The sequence below is a fragment of the Lynx canadensis genome, chromosome X (assembly GCF_007474595.2).
Source record: "Lynx canadensis isolate LIC74 chromosome X, mLynCan4.pri.v2, whole genome shotgun sequence".
Lineage (NCBI taxonomy): Eukaryota > Metazoa > Chordata > Mammalia > Carnivora > Felidae > Lynx > Lynx canadensis.
In genome coordinates this window covers 104,283,176-104,301,768 of record NC_044321.2, presented here as the reverse complement: position 1 = coordinate 104,301,768, position 18,593 = coordinate 104,283,176, and the positions used below count along the sequence as shown (strand labels likewise).

The 18,593-nt window shown below is 40.5% G+C and overlaps 1 protein-coding gene across 4 annotated transcripts in view; it reads right to left on the bottom strand.

Moving 5' to 3' along the window:
- The window catches only part of OCRL (OCRL inositol polyphosphate-5-phosphatase), a 51,380-nt gene extending 47,898 nt beyond the window's left edge, over nucleotides 1-3,482 (bottom strand). For 3 of the 4 annotated variants that reach the window (XM_030305135.1, XM_030305138.1, XM_030305136.1), the window contains exon 1: nucleotides 2,528-2,780. In XM_030305135.1, the coding sequence (XP_030160995.1) occupies nucleotides 2,528-2,721 (194 nt within the window). In that variant the 5' untranslated portion in view covers nucleotides 2,722-2,780. Of the gene's footprint in view, nucleotides 1-2,527; nucleotides 2,781-3,387 lie in introns of those variants that run through there. The other variant, XM_030305141.1, reaches the window with a different exon arrangement.
- Between the last annotated feature and the right edge of the window lie 15,111 nt (nucleotides 3,483-18,593).

Here is an 18,593-nt window from a genome sequence, read left to right as displayed (position 1 = left end):
AAATTCTTCCTAAATGTAATCATTACTTTCAGAACAGAAAGATGAAAAATAATAGGTATATGACAAAACAATGGAAATTAGAACTTGAGTGTTGTCAAACAGAAAAGAATAACAAATTGCAGACTCAGCATTATTCTAGGAAATACTTTGATTTGTTCAAGGAAGGTTAAAGATGAAACAACAGGTTGCATCACAATCCATTCTCCTTGAAAAAAACCTTTATTTTCAATTGTAATTTTACTCTCTCAACTAAATTTCTCCTATTGACAGCAGGTTGACAGCAGGAACTACAGTACTAAATACTAAAACAGACTTCAAGTTCTAGAATAAAAAGACCAAAGGAAAAAAGTTGTGAGAAGAGCCCAAGTCAGAGAAGGTACCCATGAGACAAGAATGTGAGGATTATAGATGGTATGACAATAGTCGGTATCTCCAATAAATGATTTCAAAAGAAACTTCTCAAACGGTGTCATTCTGAAATGTTACATGTGTTCAAATCTCAGGTATGCTACTTCCTAACTATGAACAAGTGACTTAATCTCTCTGTGCCTCAATTTCTGTATCTAGAAAATGGGGGTGATGGTGATATCACAATTTCACAGTAACCCTGACATGAGGGTTAAATGAACTAATTCATGGAAAGTGCTCAGAAGAGTACCTGGCACACACCAAGCCAATTAAGTCTCAGTTGTTGCTATACCCCCTTAACTCAAACAGATATGGAACATAAAACTTTCATTTCTTTGTGGAGAGGACACAAATAGAGCTATCACTCCGAGTTTACCAGTTCTCCTACCACATGAGGCAAGATAGAATGAGGCATTCATTTCAAGGCCAGCTGCTCACTCCCCTATTAGCTAACTAGAGCTCCAACCCTATCAAACCAAGGAACCATATCTGAGGCTGTGGTCATTTCAACAATGTAGCTATTTTATTTAATCCTCAAAACATTGTTTTTACAGAAGAGGAAACCAAGATGTAAAAAATTTACTGATTTATTCAAGGGTCACATCTCTCCACCCCATTCTAGCCTTTGGAAGTGGCAGTGGTATTCCACTTTTCAATTCACTTTTCTGTTGAATTTACTATTCAACTGGTCTTTCAGTGTTTGATGAAATCTGGGGAAAATAACATCAATTTACCACATCAACAGAACTGACCAAGCAGGACCTAAGGAAGAACCACTTCATAGGCCCTGCTGTTGTCCAGTTAGAGTGGCAGCAAGAGTCTCAAGAAAAGGGCAGGCTAGGTCAGTGGGAATTTCTTCTGTGTAAATTCGACAGCATAGACCCAGACTGAGTCTGTAAGATCTAAAAGCAGGGACCGAGGGGCGCCTGGGTGGCGCAGTCGGTTAAGCGTCCGACTTCAGCCAGGTCACGATCTCGCGCTCCGCGAGTTCGAGCCCCGCGTCAGGCTCTGGGCTGATGGCTCGGAGCCTGGAGCCTGTTTCCGATTCTGTGTCTCCCTCTCTCTCTGCCCCTCCCCCGTTCATGCTCTGTCTCTCTCTGTCCCAAAAATAAATAAACGTTGAAAAAAAAAAATTAAAAAAATAAAAAATAAAAAATAAAAGCAGGGACCGAGAAAAATTGGCCGAATCCAATGTTGGGAGAAAGCAGGATTTAAAAATCACCGATTTTTAAACTCTGATGTCAAGAAACCAACAGAAGACCCAAGGGAGGTGAATTGGGCACAGAGCGATAGGGCCTATGCTATGTATGTAATGGTCACCATGGATACTTTTAAGATGAGGCATTAGTGGAAAGGGAGTGAGATCAGCAGCTATAGTGATAGCTTATCAAAATAATCTTTTATTCAACCAGTCAACAGTATTTACTGAGCTCCTATATATGCAAGGCAGAATGGAAAGTAACACACACTGATACACTGCCAAATGCTGTTTATATTTCTACACGTTTCGTTACTTTTTCTAACAGTCAAGTCAATAAGTGAGGCAGTTACTGGCTTACACTAAACCATTACTGAATTAATGAATATGCCTGCAAGCAAGTGAAATAAGGGAGTAGGGCGACAGGAGGAACCAGTTGAATGGGTTAAGAAAAGGCACTTCTGTAAGGTTAACAATGCAGCTCTTCTACAACACTTTTACTTTTTGCAAACCACTTTTGCATTTATTTATTATTCCACCAGTTGCAACTTCAAAGTCTATAAGGTAAGGCAGTTAATGTTTTCATTTGACCGATGAGGACACCAAGGCCCAGAAATCATTGTTGACTTGCCCAAGATTACACAACACATGCCAGTTGCAGAGGCAGGAACTAAAAACCCAGGCTTCCTGCTTCAACGCCCGCCTGTTGAGTCCTTCCACTGAGCCACACTGCCAGGAGCGACCTAGCGGCTTGAGAGTTGGGGACAAAGCCCCATGGCTACAGCACTCACACTTCACACCTGGGCCTGAACCTGTTGCCCACGCTGCCTCAGTGGACGGAGAGTGGGCGGCTTGTCGCGGTTTGGGGTTAGGAGGTAATGGCAGGCTCCCCTCCTCCGTGGGAATCAGGTGGTTACTTACTCATATTGCCCGTTCCTTTGGGCTAGCGTCAGGAAGCAGGGCTCCCGGAGAGCACCCTTCATCTCCATACCCTCAACAGTATGTGGGCGACAGTCAAGGGTCTCCTCCAGAAGCGCGGCCGGGGAGGGGTGGCGCGGTGCGGGGTGGAGGGAGGCTCCCGCCCCTCTGCCCGCCCTCCTGGGTGCCCAAGGCATCGCCTCCCGCGCCGGCCCCCCTCCTCGGCTCGGCTCTGCCTCTGAGTCCGACCGACCACCCACCCCTCTGCCGCGTTCCGCAGTCCCTCCGACCCCCGCCCCTCCCGCCCTGCGCGGCCTCCCCTCCCCCTTCCCTCTGGTGGATACGGCAAGGGGCTGGGCTCCGACCGGGAGCGGCGGCTCCATCCCGGCGGCCTCCGGGCTCAGTGGGGCTGCGGACTGCGGGCGGATCCCACCGCCCTTGGTTGCGCGCTGTTTGAGGAACAACTCCGCGAAGGGCACCGGGCGCCGGGCGCCGGGAGCCGGGAGTCGGGAGCCGGGAGCCGGGAGCCGAGCCGAGAACCGAGAGCCTGACCCGAGAGAGAGCGGCGCCTTGCGCCCCCGTCAGTTTTCCAGGCCGCCGCAGATTTCGCCCCCTGCGGCCAACCTGCGGAACTGCAGCGAGAGACCGACGGACGCGGGAGTCTCTACCAGGTCCAAGGAGGAGTGCGTTTTAAATGCTGCCTGTGACACCAGAATTATTCTGTGGATTTTGAAGATTGCCACAGAAACAAAACACAGCCATACCTGTGGGAAAACTCAAATGTGTTGGGCCAATAGGACCCACATCATCCAGTAAAAAAAATCCTTATTACAGTTAGAACGCGCCGTGTTGGTTAATTCTACCTCTCAGATGTTCTCCCCTTCCTCTTCTTCCTTCCACCACCGAAATCGTCGGACAAATCCTCAAAGCTTCGACTTTTGCTCTTCCTTTGCACCCCCTCCAGGTCATCTCTAAGCAGACAACGACCAAATACACTTCCCTTAGCTCAGACCCCTTGCCTAATACACCCCATCGTTAACACAATACTGGATGACAAAACTAACTCGTCATTTCACACTGCCACTCAGGCTTGAAACTTCGAAGCCATATGCTTTCTTCCTCTCTCCTAATTTCTCTGTATCTAATCCGTCAACAAAGGTTGTTAATTTTTTCTTTGGAGTTACTTTCAGATTCCTTGTTTTCTCCCCATCTGTACCACCATTCACTTTGTTAGCTCTTGTGATATCTCCTTTGATCATTTTACTCTGTTGATAATCATAACAACATTCTTCTCAGAGTAATGTTTCAATTGTATTTTTTACTTGTTCAAGAATCTACACTGGACTAAATAGCAAGACTGATCTTAAATCTATAGTAATTAAAACAGTGTGGAGTGGAGCTGGTCAGACCCATAGAACAGAATACAGAGCCCCAAACAGACCCACACATATATGGAAAGTTGATATGCAACATATGTGGCATTTCAAATCAATGGGAGAAGAATAGATTATTCACTAAATGATGCTGGGACTCCTGATCATCACTATAGAAAATAATAAAACTAGATCTCTACCTCATACCATAGAGGAAAATTTCAATCCCATGTTGATTCAAGATCCAAATGTGAAAAAGCAAAATTTTACAGCTTTCCGAAGAAAATAGGAGAATATCTTTATGAACTGGGAATAGGGAATGAGAATGGCTCTTTAAGACACCAGATAGTGCAAACAATAAAGGAATCAATAGATACATTTAACTACATTAAATTTCAAAATGCAGGTGCTTCAAGACAACATAAACATGTTAAAAGACAAGCCACATACTGGGAGAAGATATTTTTGATGCATATAACTGACAAAGGATAACCTATGAAGTTCTACACTTCTACTTGTCATCATCTTACCTATTTCTCTCCCACCACACTCTGCAACTCACTCTGCTTAGTCACACTGCTCCTTGTTATTCCTAGAACTTTCTAGGCACACTATTGCTTCAGGGCCTTTGCACTTGCTGTTTACTCTGCCTGGCCTCTCACCTCCTTTGGGTCTTTGTTCAAATGACACATTCTCAATGAGGCCTTCCTAGACATCTTCATTTAACATTGCAATTCAACAATCTCCTTATCCATTTCTACTGAAACAGGCAGCTTCATTCATCTTCCACATTCATTTTTCCCCCCACAGGATTCATCACTATCCATTATCCTATATTTTACTTATTGATCTTGTTTATTGTTTACCTTCCTCCACTAGAATATAAGTTCCATGAGGGCAGAGATTTTGTCTGTTTTGTTCATAACTGCATTCCCAGCACCTACAACCATTCTTGGAACAAAGTATACACTAGAAAAATATTGATTAAAGTAATGAATGAATTAGTGTTCAGAATGTATAAGAACTGCTATAAATCAGTGAGAAAAAGAAAGAAACCTGGTAGAAAAACTGACAAAATATATGAATAAGCAATTCATAGTCAAAGAAACCCAAATGGCCAATAAAGACAAGAAAGGAAGTTTCACTTCATTACTATTCAGAGAAATTGAAAATTGAAGCAATGAGATAGCATTTCACAACCATTGGTTCGGCAGAATTTGAAAATTCACATCACACCAGGGCGCCAGGATGGCTCAGTTGGTTGAGCATCCGGCTCTTGATATCAGCTCATGTCATGATCCCAGGGTCATGGAGACTGCTTAGAATTCTCTCTCTCTCCCTCTGCCCTTCTCCCCTGCTCATTCTCTCTCTCTCTCTCTCTCTCTCTCTCTCTCTCTCTCCCTTTGCCCCTCTGCCCCACTTGCACTCACACGTTCTCTCTCTCCCTTTCTAAAATAAAACAAATAAGAGGTTGGGAAAAAATGGAAATATATTGAGGTGAGGTCACTAAAAACTGTGGTCTCTCACAGGGGAGACAATGACTTTCTCCAAAAAAAAAAAAAATAGTAAGTGGATGTTGTAATAGTAATACCAAAAATAATCCTGGTGGCTAGTGTTGAATGCTCATGTGACAATCTCCACATGGATTTACATACATACTTTCATTTAATCCTCACTAAATCCCTGTAAAGTGGTAATATTATTGTTTCCATTTTAAAGGTGAGAAAAATGAGACTCAGAGAAGTTTAGCAGCTTTCCCATTAACTAGTAAATGTCAGAATCAAGATTCAAAGTTAATGTTAGTCTGACTCTGCAGATGAAACTTTTTTTTTAAAGTGGGCCTAATGCCCAGTGCAGAGCCCAATAGGGGGCTTGAACTCACGACCTCAAGATCAAGACCTGAGCTGAGACCAAGAGTCACCTGCTCAACTGACTGAGCCACGCAGGCACCCCAGAGTTGGAACTTTTTAACCAAACACATTATGCTGTTCGTTCAATATTAACAGTATTAACAGTAAGTGTTTATTTAGAACCCTCTATGTGCCAGGCATTATGGTAACTTCCCTACCTGTATTATCACATTTAATTTGATGAAACTGAAGTTGAGAGAGAGGGTTTGAGAACTTGAATAAGGTGGAGAAGGAGGGAACAGCCACAGTTGGAGAGTGACAGTGAATCCAGAAAAATTAATAAAGTGTTTAGGGTCAACAGAGAAAGCCCAATTGGAGGAAGATGACATGAATTTCTATGGTGGTCCAAATCAGCATGGGTCTGTAACTTTCTGTAGCAATGCTTGGCAGATTTTGAAAAGCGGGAGTAGTAAAAATATACCAAGAAGGTGCATTAAGCTTGGGAATTAGTATAGCAGGCAAAGCAGTAGGGAGGGGTGAGGGAGTTTAAAGTGGTAGTTGGGATGCATTGAAATAGCTTATTCTGGAGTCAAAGTTAAGTAAAGGTATGTATCCCCTCAGCCTTAGACCAGCAGAGAGAATGAAGGCAAGCTTGACGAATGCAATCATTCCCCTGGGTCTGATCCTGTAGCAAATTATTGTATTTTTTTAGGATCACTTCAGGGACTATGCTTACTTAGATGCTTCTGTATATGTTAAGTAATTTTTGTAAGTTGGCTAAAATCATTATTTTAGCCACAACCACCTTCTGACTTAGCTACAGTTGTTAATGATATCATTGTTTAGTCACCCAAGTTTGAAACTTCAGATTTATTGGTGAACCGTGTTTCCCCTTCATCCATCATATCCAATAACTCAAGTTTTGTCAGTTGTATAGCAAATTCCTTAGTGTATATCTCTGATCATTCTCACCTATCATCATCAGATGGCATTGTGCCTAACTAAGTAAAGGTCTTACAGTCTATACTTGTATTTAGATGCAAGAGACATCCAATGCGAAGAGTTAAATGGCTGTGGAACAAAATTTAAATAAGTGAAACTCTAGTGGGGCACCTGGGTGGCTCAGTTGGTTAAGTATCCAACTTCGGCTCAGGTCATGATCTCACAGCTCATGGGTTCGAGCCCTGTGTCAGGCTCCGTGCTGACAGCTCAGAGCCTAGAGCCTGCTTCAGATTCTGTGTCTCCCTCTCTCTCTGCCCCTCCACTGCTCACACTCTCTCTGTCTCTCAAAAATAAGCATTAAAAAAATTAAATGAAACTCTAGCTTCAAGAAAACATGAGTCTCACCACCTTCACCACCACCACAAATATACACAGACAACACACATGCACACCATATATGTACAACATACACACACACACAATTAAATTGGTGCTCAGTGCCTATCTTTTATACATTAGACTACTGTAACTAAGAGCTTAGAACTTACAGGCTTTTTAGAGACAAAATTTAAAAAGTGAGATCTTAAGAAAAGAATATAAAATACTAAAAGAAAATGAGAAAACTTATAAATAATTATTTAATTAAATGGCTACAAAATATAACATATCAAGTTCATTATTACATTTTCTTTTTTATTTTTTTAAAGTTTACTTATGTATCTTGAGAGAGAGAAAGAGAGGCAAGCACGCAAGCATGAGTGTGAGTGGGGGAGGGGTGGAGAGAGGGAGAAAGAGAATCTGAAGCAGGGCTTCAGGGACTCTATCTCCTGAGCCATGAGATCCTGACCTGAGCCAAAATTGAGAGTCAGACATTTAACTAACTGAGCCACCGAGGCACCCCAATTTTCTATTTATTAAAAAATCCACTGTCTTTAAAAACAATTTCTGGGTTGGATCTTCTCACTTCTCAAGAATTTCCAATATGCATAATAATTATGGAGAAATCACAGCCATTATAAATTAAATTAGTTATGCACAGACAAATAATTCCAAAGCCGAATTACAAAAGCCCTTTCAAAAATTTATAACAAAAATATAAATATTTAATGCAAGATGTGGATGCATTTTAATATATTTAATATGATGCTGGCTGAAGCCTTCACAAGTGAGAGAGCTTAGGGCCTACAAAGGCAGAAACAGGCCTGCCTAACATAGATGAGGCTGGGGAGGATTTCACATAGGTGAGTCAGCAGCCAGAGGCTGAAAGGCAAGCTGAACAGAGGTATAAATGATTCACTGATTTTTAAATCACTGCTAGTTGAAAAGCTTCACTTTTCATATACACAAATCCAACATAGATCTGGCTTTCCATACAAAGTGGCATAAAGAAGAGCTCATTTTTATTTACAGATTTCCATTTATACTTTTCATTTCTTTTAGAATTTGGTACTTGCTGCTTTATTCCCACCCTAGCTAATTTCTTCATTTCCTTCTGCCTCCACCCCTATTTCTTTCTGCTAGGTCAGGCTCTCCTTTCTGTTTCAAGAATCCCATAGCCAGGTCTGGCATTGCCCAGGCCTACTTTCCTTCTGGAGATACTGAACTGAAAGAATACAGAGTTAGCCGGGCATTTAAGGCCCCAAGGATTCTGTGCTGAACATATCTTCCCAGTTACTTCCCAAGACCACTCTTTATCAACCTTATGCTCTACCCAGCGTTTCTCTTAAGAACTGAACATGTGCAGTGGTTAGTGGCAATCAGACTGGTGTGCTCACGATTCAGGTACTCCATTGATAATTCAGCTGAATACTGCTAACTTGTCATCTCGGTCTTAACCTTTATAGAGTGTTAATTTTTTTTAATGGTCACAAGCTGGTTAATATATACCTACAAAGAATTAGAGAGATGCTGATGTTGAAACACAGACTGTAAAAATGATAAAAATTCTACAAATTCTCGAGGTGATAATCATCAGACCCATAAGTTGCATTTATCTGATCAAAATTCTTACATGGCACGTAAAGATTTCTCTAGTACATACTTCAAAAACCTGAAAATAGGGTTATGACTAAATTCAACTTTTTTTTTGTCTATTTGTGATATTTAATCCACTGTGGGGGCGCCTGCTGGCTCAATTGGTAGAGCATGCAACTCTTAATCTCAGGGTCATGAGTTCAAGCCCCATGTTGGGCATGGAGCCTACTATGAAAAAAATCTACACTGTGATAGATCTAGTGGGATGATCTATGAGCATTACTTAAGCTCCCTTCTATCCTCAACCCTGTGACCCTTCTCGAGGCAGGCAGTGACACATAAGACTGGTCTCACCTCCAACACAGGTATCATGAAAGAAGGACAGAACATTCTCTTGGTTTTTAGGTTATTGTTTTATGCCTCAGTCCAGGGTGTAAGACAGATTTAGGAAGAATACTTGCTGGGGAAGATATGTTATGTTACTCACCCCATTACTCTACCCTAGTGGATAAAAGCCTCAGAACTGAGAAGAGGAAGGCAAGTAGGAAAAAGGAACTTAGAAGATGGGATCTTGTGGTCATGATGAGAGGAAGCAGCGTTTGGTAGCAGTAGGGACTGTGTCATTAGAGGCCTGACGGGGAGTTAGCTGCCTTAATGAATGGCAGTAGGGATGGATAAGAGGGTGACTGTATATCCCAGGGAAGGATGGTGCAGAATATATCAAGAGCCCTAGAAGTAGACACCTCCTCCCCACCACTGCTATTTCAGTCTTGCATAAACTCTAGAGTTCCAAATCAAGGTGAGAGTAAAGAAGGGAAGAGGTAACTCCTAAATCTGATTGAGTTTAACATGAAATGATACACACTCACACACACACACACGCACACACACACACAGCAATGAATTGACTGAGTTTACGGCGACAAGGCTAGATTGTTTTCTGCTCTCAGGAAGAATGGTGCCTCTAGAAAGAAATTAAGTCTAAATATAGGCAGTGTAAGCTCAAGAACCTTTTCTCTCTTGCTATGGCTGTGTACCTAGCACCTAGCACCTAGCACCTAGCACGGTAGCTATTTGATAGGTATCTGTGGAACATATAATTATCCCTTGCAGAAAATAATGCATGATTTAGAATTTTCCTAATGCTGTTAAGCATCAAAACAAGTTGTGAAATGCTGCTTTAATCAATTTGACTATTTAATTTCTTGATCACATGGTACGATTTCCATCTCATTAATGTTGTCTTTTCCCCAACCTCCTCTGCAACTATACCTGCTGGAATATTCTCTGTTCTTCAATGCTCACCTCAAATGGTCCTTCCTCTTGAAGCTCTTCTCCTGTCACCCCTCAGCTGGAAAAGAATGCTCCCTCTTCTGAACAACAGTGTCTCTGTGTACCTCTTATAGAACTTCTTGGAACTGTTCAAGGTCTATCTTGTATCATATTGTTACAGAACGAATAAGCACATGATGAGCTCTGATGTTTCTTATCTTTACTCTCCCACCACCTCCTCAGCATTTTATTGTTATACTTTTTCAAGTAAATCATTTACAAAACATTTATTTATATTTTTCCATAGTATGCCTATTTTTTCCTTCTTTTGATGAACATAAAATATATATGTACAGCTTAACAAATGATTATAAAGTGAATGCCCATGTAACCTCTAGCCAGGTCAAGAAATCAAACATCATTGGGGTGCCTCTTGATCTCGGGGCTGACGGTTCAAGTTCCAGGTTGAGTGTAGAAATTACTTAAAAATAAAGTCTTTAATAAAAAAATAAAAGAAAGCAAACATTGTTAGCATTTTGGAAGACACCCCTCAACCTGATACCTCTCTTTCTGACCACCTCTTCTTCTTCCACCCAGAATTAAACCAGGGCTGGTACTGAGCCAGGATAGTCTGATGAGGCATAAAAGCTTCTGTCTGTTTGGATTAGTCAAGGTTTGTGTCTTACCAGTTGTTTAAATTTTTGAGGATCATCCCTGTACATAGCCACTGTCTTGACTTCTATGATAATCATTTAGTTGCTTTTCTTTACAGTTTTACCCCTTACAGATGCAGCCATAAATATCTTTGCCTGTTTTTGAAATTTATATAAATGACATAACAGTATGCACTATTTCATGTCTTGCTCATTTCACTCAGTATTATGTCATGCATGTATCTGTATGTAGCTGTCATTTTCACTGATGTATAGTATTCCATTGTATGAATACAATTCATTCACTCTCCTGTTGATGGACATTTAAATGGTTGCAAGAATTTGGCTATTATAAATAAAACCTTCTATGAACATTCTTGTGTATGGCTTTTGGTGCACATATGATGATTATTTTCTAGGGTATATTATCCTGGTGGAATTACCAGGTCAAAGGTGTTGCATGTTGGGCTCTCCAGAAGTAAGGGCTGAGATGGAGTATTGAGTACAAGATGTTTATTAGGGACTAACATTTGTGAAAGAAAGGTGAAGGAAGTAGGATTAAGCAGAGAAAAAAGATGAACTGTGATACAAGTCTGACAAAGCTTGAGCTGATTTGGTATAGAGCTTTGGAACAAGTAGCGCTCATTCATGTGTTCTGCATTGCTCCTGCCTTGCTCATTCACCTTAGGAAGAGTGTGACCTTGGGCAAAGCAACTCTCTGAAGATAATGTAGACCCTCAAGGAGCTGGCAGCTGGAGGCTATCTGTTGGTGCATTACCCATACCTGTGCAGAATGTCCTTCCTTGAAGGGGAATCTGGGTGGCATTATATCTCTTTCTCTACCACAACCCGCAATAGGGTATATAAGTGTTCAGCTCTGGTTAATAATGCCAAACTGGTTTCCAAAGTGGTTGTACAATTTATACTCTCACCTGCACTATATGAGAGTTCCTATTGCTTCTCATCCTGATCAATTCTTGGTACTGTTAATCTTTAAAACATTTTAGCCTTTCTTTTTTTTTTTTTTTTCAACGTTTATTTATTTTTGGGACAGAGAGAGACAGAGCATGAACGGGGGAGGGGCAGAGAGAGAGGGAGACACAGAATCGGAAGCAGGCTCCAGGCTCTGAGCCATCAGCCCAGAGCCCGACGCGGGGCTCGAACTCACGGACTGCGAGATCGTGACCTGGCTGAAGTCGGACGCTTAACCGACTGCGCCACCCAGGCGCCCCCATTTTAGCCTTTCTAGTGGATGTGTAGCAAGATCTCATAGTGGCTTTAAAGTTTGTTATTTTTTTTTTTTGAGAGAGAGAGAGAGAGCAGGGGAGGGGCAGAGAGAGAGAGGGAAGGAGAGAATCCCAAGCAGGTTCTGCACTGTCAGTGCAGAGCCCAACACAGGGCTCGAACCCATGAACCATGCAATCGTGACCTGAGCTGAAACCAAGAGTCAGGCGCTTAACCAACTGAGCCCTCGTTGTGGCTTTAATTTGCATTTCTCTGATGACTATTGAGGTTAAACACCTTCCCATACATTTACTCCTTTGATATGTCTCATTTTTTCACTTGTATTTGTTTTGCCTTCATTAGATAATGAACCTTTTTCAGGCAGGGATCAGAAAACAGCCTGATGCCAATATTTGTATGCCCCTCAACCTAATACTGGTTTTTATATTTTTTAATTGTTCAAAAAATCAAAAGAGGAATAATATCTCATATGAAATTCAAATTTCAGTGTCCACAAATAAATAAAATTTTATTGGAAACCAGCTACACTCATGGGTTTACCTATTGCCTATGGCTGCTTTCATGCTACCACAATAGCGTCATGTGATAAAGACCTTAAGGGCCACAAAGTCTGAAATATTTATTATCTGGCCTTTTACAGAAAAAGTTTGTTATCTCTGTTCTTGGTCATTGGTTCTAAGGTGTGGTCCCTGGGCCAGAAGCATCATTATCACCTGGGAACTTGTTATAAAGGGAAATTCCTAGCCACACTGCAAACCTATTGATTCAGAAGCTTTGGGAATGGGGCAAGCCATCTGTGTTTTAACAAGCCCTCCAGGTGATGCTGACGTGTTAAAGTCGAGACCTCTGGTCTAGGTGCAGGACAAGGACCTCATCCATTCTCTTTGTGAGCCATCATAGTCCTTCCTATTTAATTCTATGGGTAGAAACCCATAGTGGATAAGCTGTAAAAGAGCCTTCAAACATGTCCTATAGATGTATTTTTATGCATATGAGATCTTGCCAAATAGATACCTAGGAGGAAAAGTGGGAGAAACCTCAGGGGCAAACATAAAATCTGAAGGGTATATGTGGAGGGTGGAAGACACAATGGAGCTGGGGAGCCAGTTTCTGGGTCCGCTTCCTTCCACCTCATTTCATGCAGGCTTTTAACAAAGATGAATCAGATATGGTCCCTGTCCTCAAGGAGGTCACGGTCTATGTAGGAAAGTGTCCTGACCCTCTTTTCCCTCATTTACTACTCTTCTTCAGAACTTACCTTTGAGAAAGTGTAATTGCTGACCCTAATAAATGATAATGGAGAGAGAAAATTAACTTGTCAAACAACAGTTTTGCTTTATTTCCACTTTAGTTCACGACTTACTTCCAGACTGACTTTTCTTGTGTCCCGGCTTTTTCCTTGGCTTAGTCTGAAGCTCAATGCATCACCTTCATGTTAACTACCATCCAATGAATGCACATTATGTACCAAGACAATGCGAAATGTTTTACATATACTTGTGCATTAAATTCTCTGTAAAGCAACTCTGAGTTAGGTTTTTGAAAAGTTGTTATTTTAATTGCAGTTGGTTTTGAGTTAGATATTATATCCATTTTGCAGATGAAAACCTGAGGGGTAGGGAGGTTAAATAATTTGGTAGCATTTGAACTCCAAGTCTTTCTAACTCTAGAGCCCAGGTTGGTAATAATTGTGCTATTCTCCTTCCGGTAATATTCACCATGTGTTTTTAGAAAACCCAGTTCAGACTACTTAGTATGTGTTACAGGTTTTAGGGCATGCTTTGCTGTATACAATTTCAGGGTGGGAAGTGTTTAAAAAACTGACAGTATCTTTTTTTTAGAACTAGGATTTGGGTGATAATTTTTAAAAGTTGAAAAATCCTTTTACATACAACTTAAAATGATAATGTCAAAAATAGTTCTTTAACCAGGTAACATTATTGCAAACGGCCCAGTAATTTATATTTCTTCTCTTACTTTACACATTAAATAACTGTGTTGTCTCTTTAGTATGAAAGTGTTCTTTTCCTTTTTTTGAATCATTCTGTCTACTAGCTCCTACTCCATCTGTTAGGGATTATTTCAACCTGTCTAGTTTTGAGCAATATTTTGCAATTAATCCTTTAAAATGTTATTTATTCATTATATAAGTATAAGCACCTTCACCAAGGAAAATTAGAATAGAGAAACAAAATAAGAAAAAAGTCACTCATAATCCCACCACCTTCTTGCAACTACTTTAACATTTGGTGTAGAACCCTCAAGACCTTTTCCTTTGTGGAAATCTATTTATGTAAATTAGTTACCTACTTAATTAATTCTTTCTTTCTTTCCTTCTTTCTTTTAAAAAATGGGATCTGGGGCGCCTGGGTGGCGCAGTCGGTTAAGCGTCCGACTTCAGCCAGGTCACGATCTCGCGGTCCGGGAGTTTGAGCCCCGCGTCAGGCTCTGGGCTGATGGCTCGGAGCCTGGAGCCTGTTTCCAATTCTGTGTCTCCCTCTCTCTCTGCCCCTCCCCCGTTCATGCTCTGTCTCTCTCTGTCCCAAAAATAAATAAACGTTGAAAAAAAATTTAAAAAAAAAATAAAAATAAAAAATGGGATCATTCTACTTCGTTGCTCGCCTTTTTTCACTCAACAATATATTAGGGGCCTCTGTGATCATGACTGTAAAGGAACCAGGAGCAAGAAGGCCACAGACTATCTCTTAAAAGATTGGCCTAGAAGTGAGATATCTATTCTACTCTTATCCTATTAGGTAGAATTTGTCATATTGACTCGCCCTGTTGAATATGACCTAGGAGGGGCGCCTGGGTGGCTCAGTCAGTTGGGCATCTGACTTCAGCTCAGGTCATGATCTCACTGTAAGTTCAAACCCTGCATCCAGCTCTGTGCTGACAGCTCAGAGCCTGAAGCCTGCTTTGGATTCTGTGTCTCCCTCTCTCTCTGCTCCTCCCCCACTTATGCTTTCTCCCTTTCTCTCTTCCAAAAATAAAAAAATAACAAAAAAATGACCTAGGAAATGAGGGGGGACACATGATTCTATAACGTGGAGTTATAAAAAGTCTGAGAAAGACTACCAATCTAATATGGAGTGATCTCTACTATATGTGGAGAATATCATATAGCCAGTTAGCTTTTTGGTGTAAAAATGGGAAAGAAAACTGAAAAAGAATACAAGTGGTTACTTGATGGGAACAGAAAAAAAGATAAGGCAGTGTTGTAGTAGAGATTCTAGGAACATATATTTTAATATAATTTTGACTGTTGAGAATCAAATATTTTATATACACATGATAAAATGAATAAAATGAAAAACTTGAAAAATGGAAAAAACAACCTATTAGGGTTATATTTCCATATCAACCAGATACATACTTCCATAACCGTTCATAATGATTGCATAGTATTCCCTTTATGAATGTTTTGTACAACATTTTGCCAAACACTTCCTCTTGCACATTTAAGTTGTTTCAGTTAGCTTTTCCCCCACTCTGCACTGTGTCCTGAGTCCCATTACTGTTATGAGAATTTACGTTGGGTACATGCTGTTCAAAAATCCCAAATTATTCTCTAATCTCCACCTTACAGCAACTTTTATGTACAGCCTAAGAAATTATCTGGCCGTGCATACTACCAGAGCCTTAAGAGTGATAATGTCTCCTCAGAAATCCAGAGGGAACACTTTGGAGATAGATGGCAAAAGTATTTTTCAGTAATTTTCTCAATATGATTTCTTTTTTTTTTTTTTATTTTTTTATTTTTTTTCAACGTTTATTTATTTTTGGGACAGAGAGAGAGAGACAGAGCATGAACGGGGGAGGGGCAGAGAGAGAGGGAGACACAGAATTGGAAACAGGCTCCAGGCTCTGAGCCATCAGCCCAGAGCCTGACGCGGGGCTCGAACTCACGGACCGCGAGATCGCGACCTGGCTGAAGTCGGACGCTTAACCGACTGCGCCACCCAGGCGCCCCTCAATATGATTTCAACTGTCAAAGAGGAAGCCCTAGGAAGAACAGAGAACTTAATAAAGGTAAAGTGGAAAGATGAAGTTTGGAGCCAGACGGCCTGGGATTTGAATCTGGCTTTTGTCACTCACGGGCTGTGAAACCTTAGATGAGTTATTACCCTAAGTCTCCATTTTCTGATCTGTAAAATAGGGATAATAACATTTATTTCATAGCATTACCAGGAGGATTAGCAACATCATATATCAGGAACCTAGTACAATAGTGAGTGCTCAAGAAATGGTTGATGTACACTAGCCACTATGATGACCTTTTCCTTAATATACAGAGTGCTGAGGAAATAACCATATTTTCAAAAATGACATATCATAAATGTCTTCAAGGAGAATGGTGAGAAAGCTTACTGCTAAGAACAGAGAGGTTACTATAGTTGGTAAGCAAGATACTGTGACCGGAATCCTTTGTACCAACTTCTAAAGAACGTTGATTAGTGGGATCACAATGTAGTTTTAAGTCACACTGTGGTTTCAATGATAAATATCAGATACAGGATAAGAGAATGAACACCAAGTCTTTGACCTTGCCTTCATGAACTTTATCAAAGTATTTAATACCACTACTGGACATGCATTCTGGCAGATACTGTTTGGCTATACAAAAATGACTATTGGATAATTTCTATGATACTTGCTATCTGCCAAGATGGGTGTATTGTCTAGTAGACTAGGATTGGTTTTGAGGCTCCCAAATATGACCCCAAGATCCTCTACAAAAGTTTGGTTTGTTCTCCTACCTCACTGGAGTACAGCAATTAAAGACCATTTCAAATGAAAAGACAAAATAGAAGGTAGTAGTAAGAGAGAGTTCAAACAGATAGAGCAAGGTGTTGGGTAGGCTCAGAAATGAGATGACTTTTGTTGAGCAAAGTCTACAGATCATGAATTTTAGGCAGATTTGCAAATAAGGATAGCACATGCTCTGTAAATAGCAGCTGTTGCCACAAGCCAAAGGGCAATATTTACATGAATCCTGAAGCAAGGTCTATGGACCAAGCATTGACCTTTCCAGCCAAACTCATTACTTGGTAGCACTTTCAGCCATGTCATCCTGAAAAGGAAGGATCACATTATACACATATGGAAAATTACCAACACACAAATATGTTCTGGCCCCCAAATGAATTTCTAACTTATTTTTTTTGGAACTTGAAACACATGTTTCGAAAGAAAAGGTATTACAAACGGATGTGAGTTTCCCAGATTTCCTCTAAGAGTGCATTTAGCCCAAGGTGTAACTGAAATACTATACATTGGAAATGAGAAATACAGTGGAATAAAGTATCTTTGTAAGCAGGAACACACCAATACATAATAAATATTTACTAACCCTTTTTTCTTTGAATCCCCAGGCAAGGAAAGGGGAATTATATCCTTCCATAGCTTCAGTTTCATGAAAAAGAAATCTTTCATCACACTTTCTAGAAGGATCCTTTTCAAGTCAAGTGGATATGTACATCCTTGTCTTTTAGTGCTTCCTGGACTTCCCTATGAAACAAGTCTTAATGACTGAGGAGACTGAAAAGGTGGTGGTGAAGGGGTAGGATATCTAACTGGAAGTCTCAAGCTTTTATGTGGAGAGAGTTCAAACTCTGCAGTTCATTCCTTAATACATCTGCATATTTTACAGAAAAAATAGTGTTTCAAATGATCAGTTAAGTGGTTTAATTCCATCCCACTTTTTGATTAAGGTTGATGTTCCAGAAATACAAACCATTGTTATATATGCTACACACACACACACACACACACACACACACACACACACACACCCATTGGATACTACACATGTGTACTTCAGGATGAGAAACAAGGGCAAATGATAAAAATAATGAAAGTAAAATCAGAGCAAAGCTATCACTACCAGTCTCAGTGACACACTCCTTCAATCACCACTGTCTTGCTCTTTGCCTCTAAAAACCTGTGTGCTTCTGTGCAAAAGCAGTCCCTGGACAGTATCTCACACCTCTTTACACTAAGGTTTAAATGACCAATAGTAGGTAAAATGTCACAAGGATTTTGCATATGAAGCAGTCACAACTTTAAAACAGAGAGGAATTTAGGCTATTATTCCCAGGAAAAAGGGATATATTTGGGGGGCAATTGTGTGCTTTCCTGCTATTCATAGAAATCACATTTGATTTTAGTTGGTAATTTAGGAAGGTGTGTTGAGGGAAATTAATCATGATTTGTTTACACTTTGAAAAGTATTTGCTTCATTTTGGAAATTGTAGATTTTGTGATTGTTGTTTGGTATACTATTTTCCACCTGTTTTGCTATCTTTCGTCTGTAATGATCAAAATCTAGAAAGATGTAAACCTTCCCATGATTGATCAAAATAAATGGTGAGGAGAAATAGAAACAATATTTAATAATCGACATTTGCCTACTGTCCCACCCTTTACAAAATGCTTTTATATCCATAATTATGCCTATTATTGGTGTTTAATTACTACTTAATAATGGGGATACAAAAAGAACACATACCAAAAAACTCACGGTAATTTAATCCAATTACTAATATTGGGTTTCTACCATGATTTGCCCCAGGTTGTCTGAGGCCCTTGACCTTGTCCCCCACGCAACGAGTTTTAAAATTCAGCGGTGATGGCAACAGAAGGGCTCCTGCACTTTGGCCATCTGAGAAGTATCAGAGTTGCAAATAGAGCAAATATACATAAAACCCAAGTGTCACGCTTTGCCTTGTAAGAGAATGTTTGCAGCTATAATCAAGAG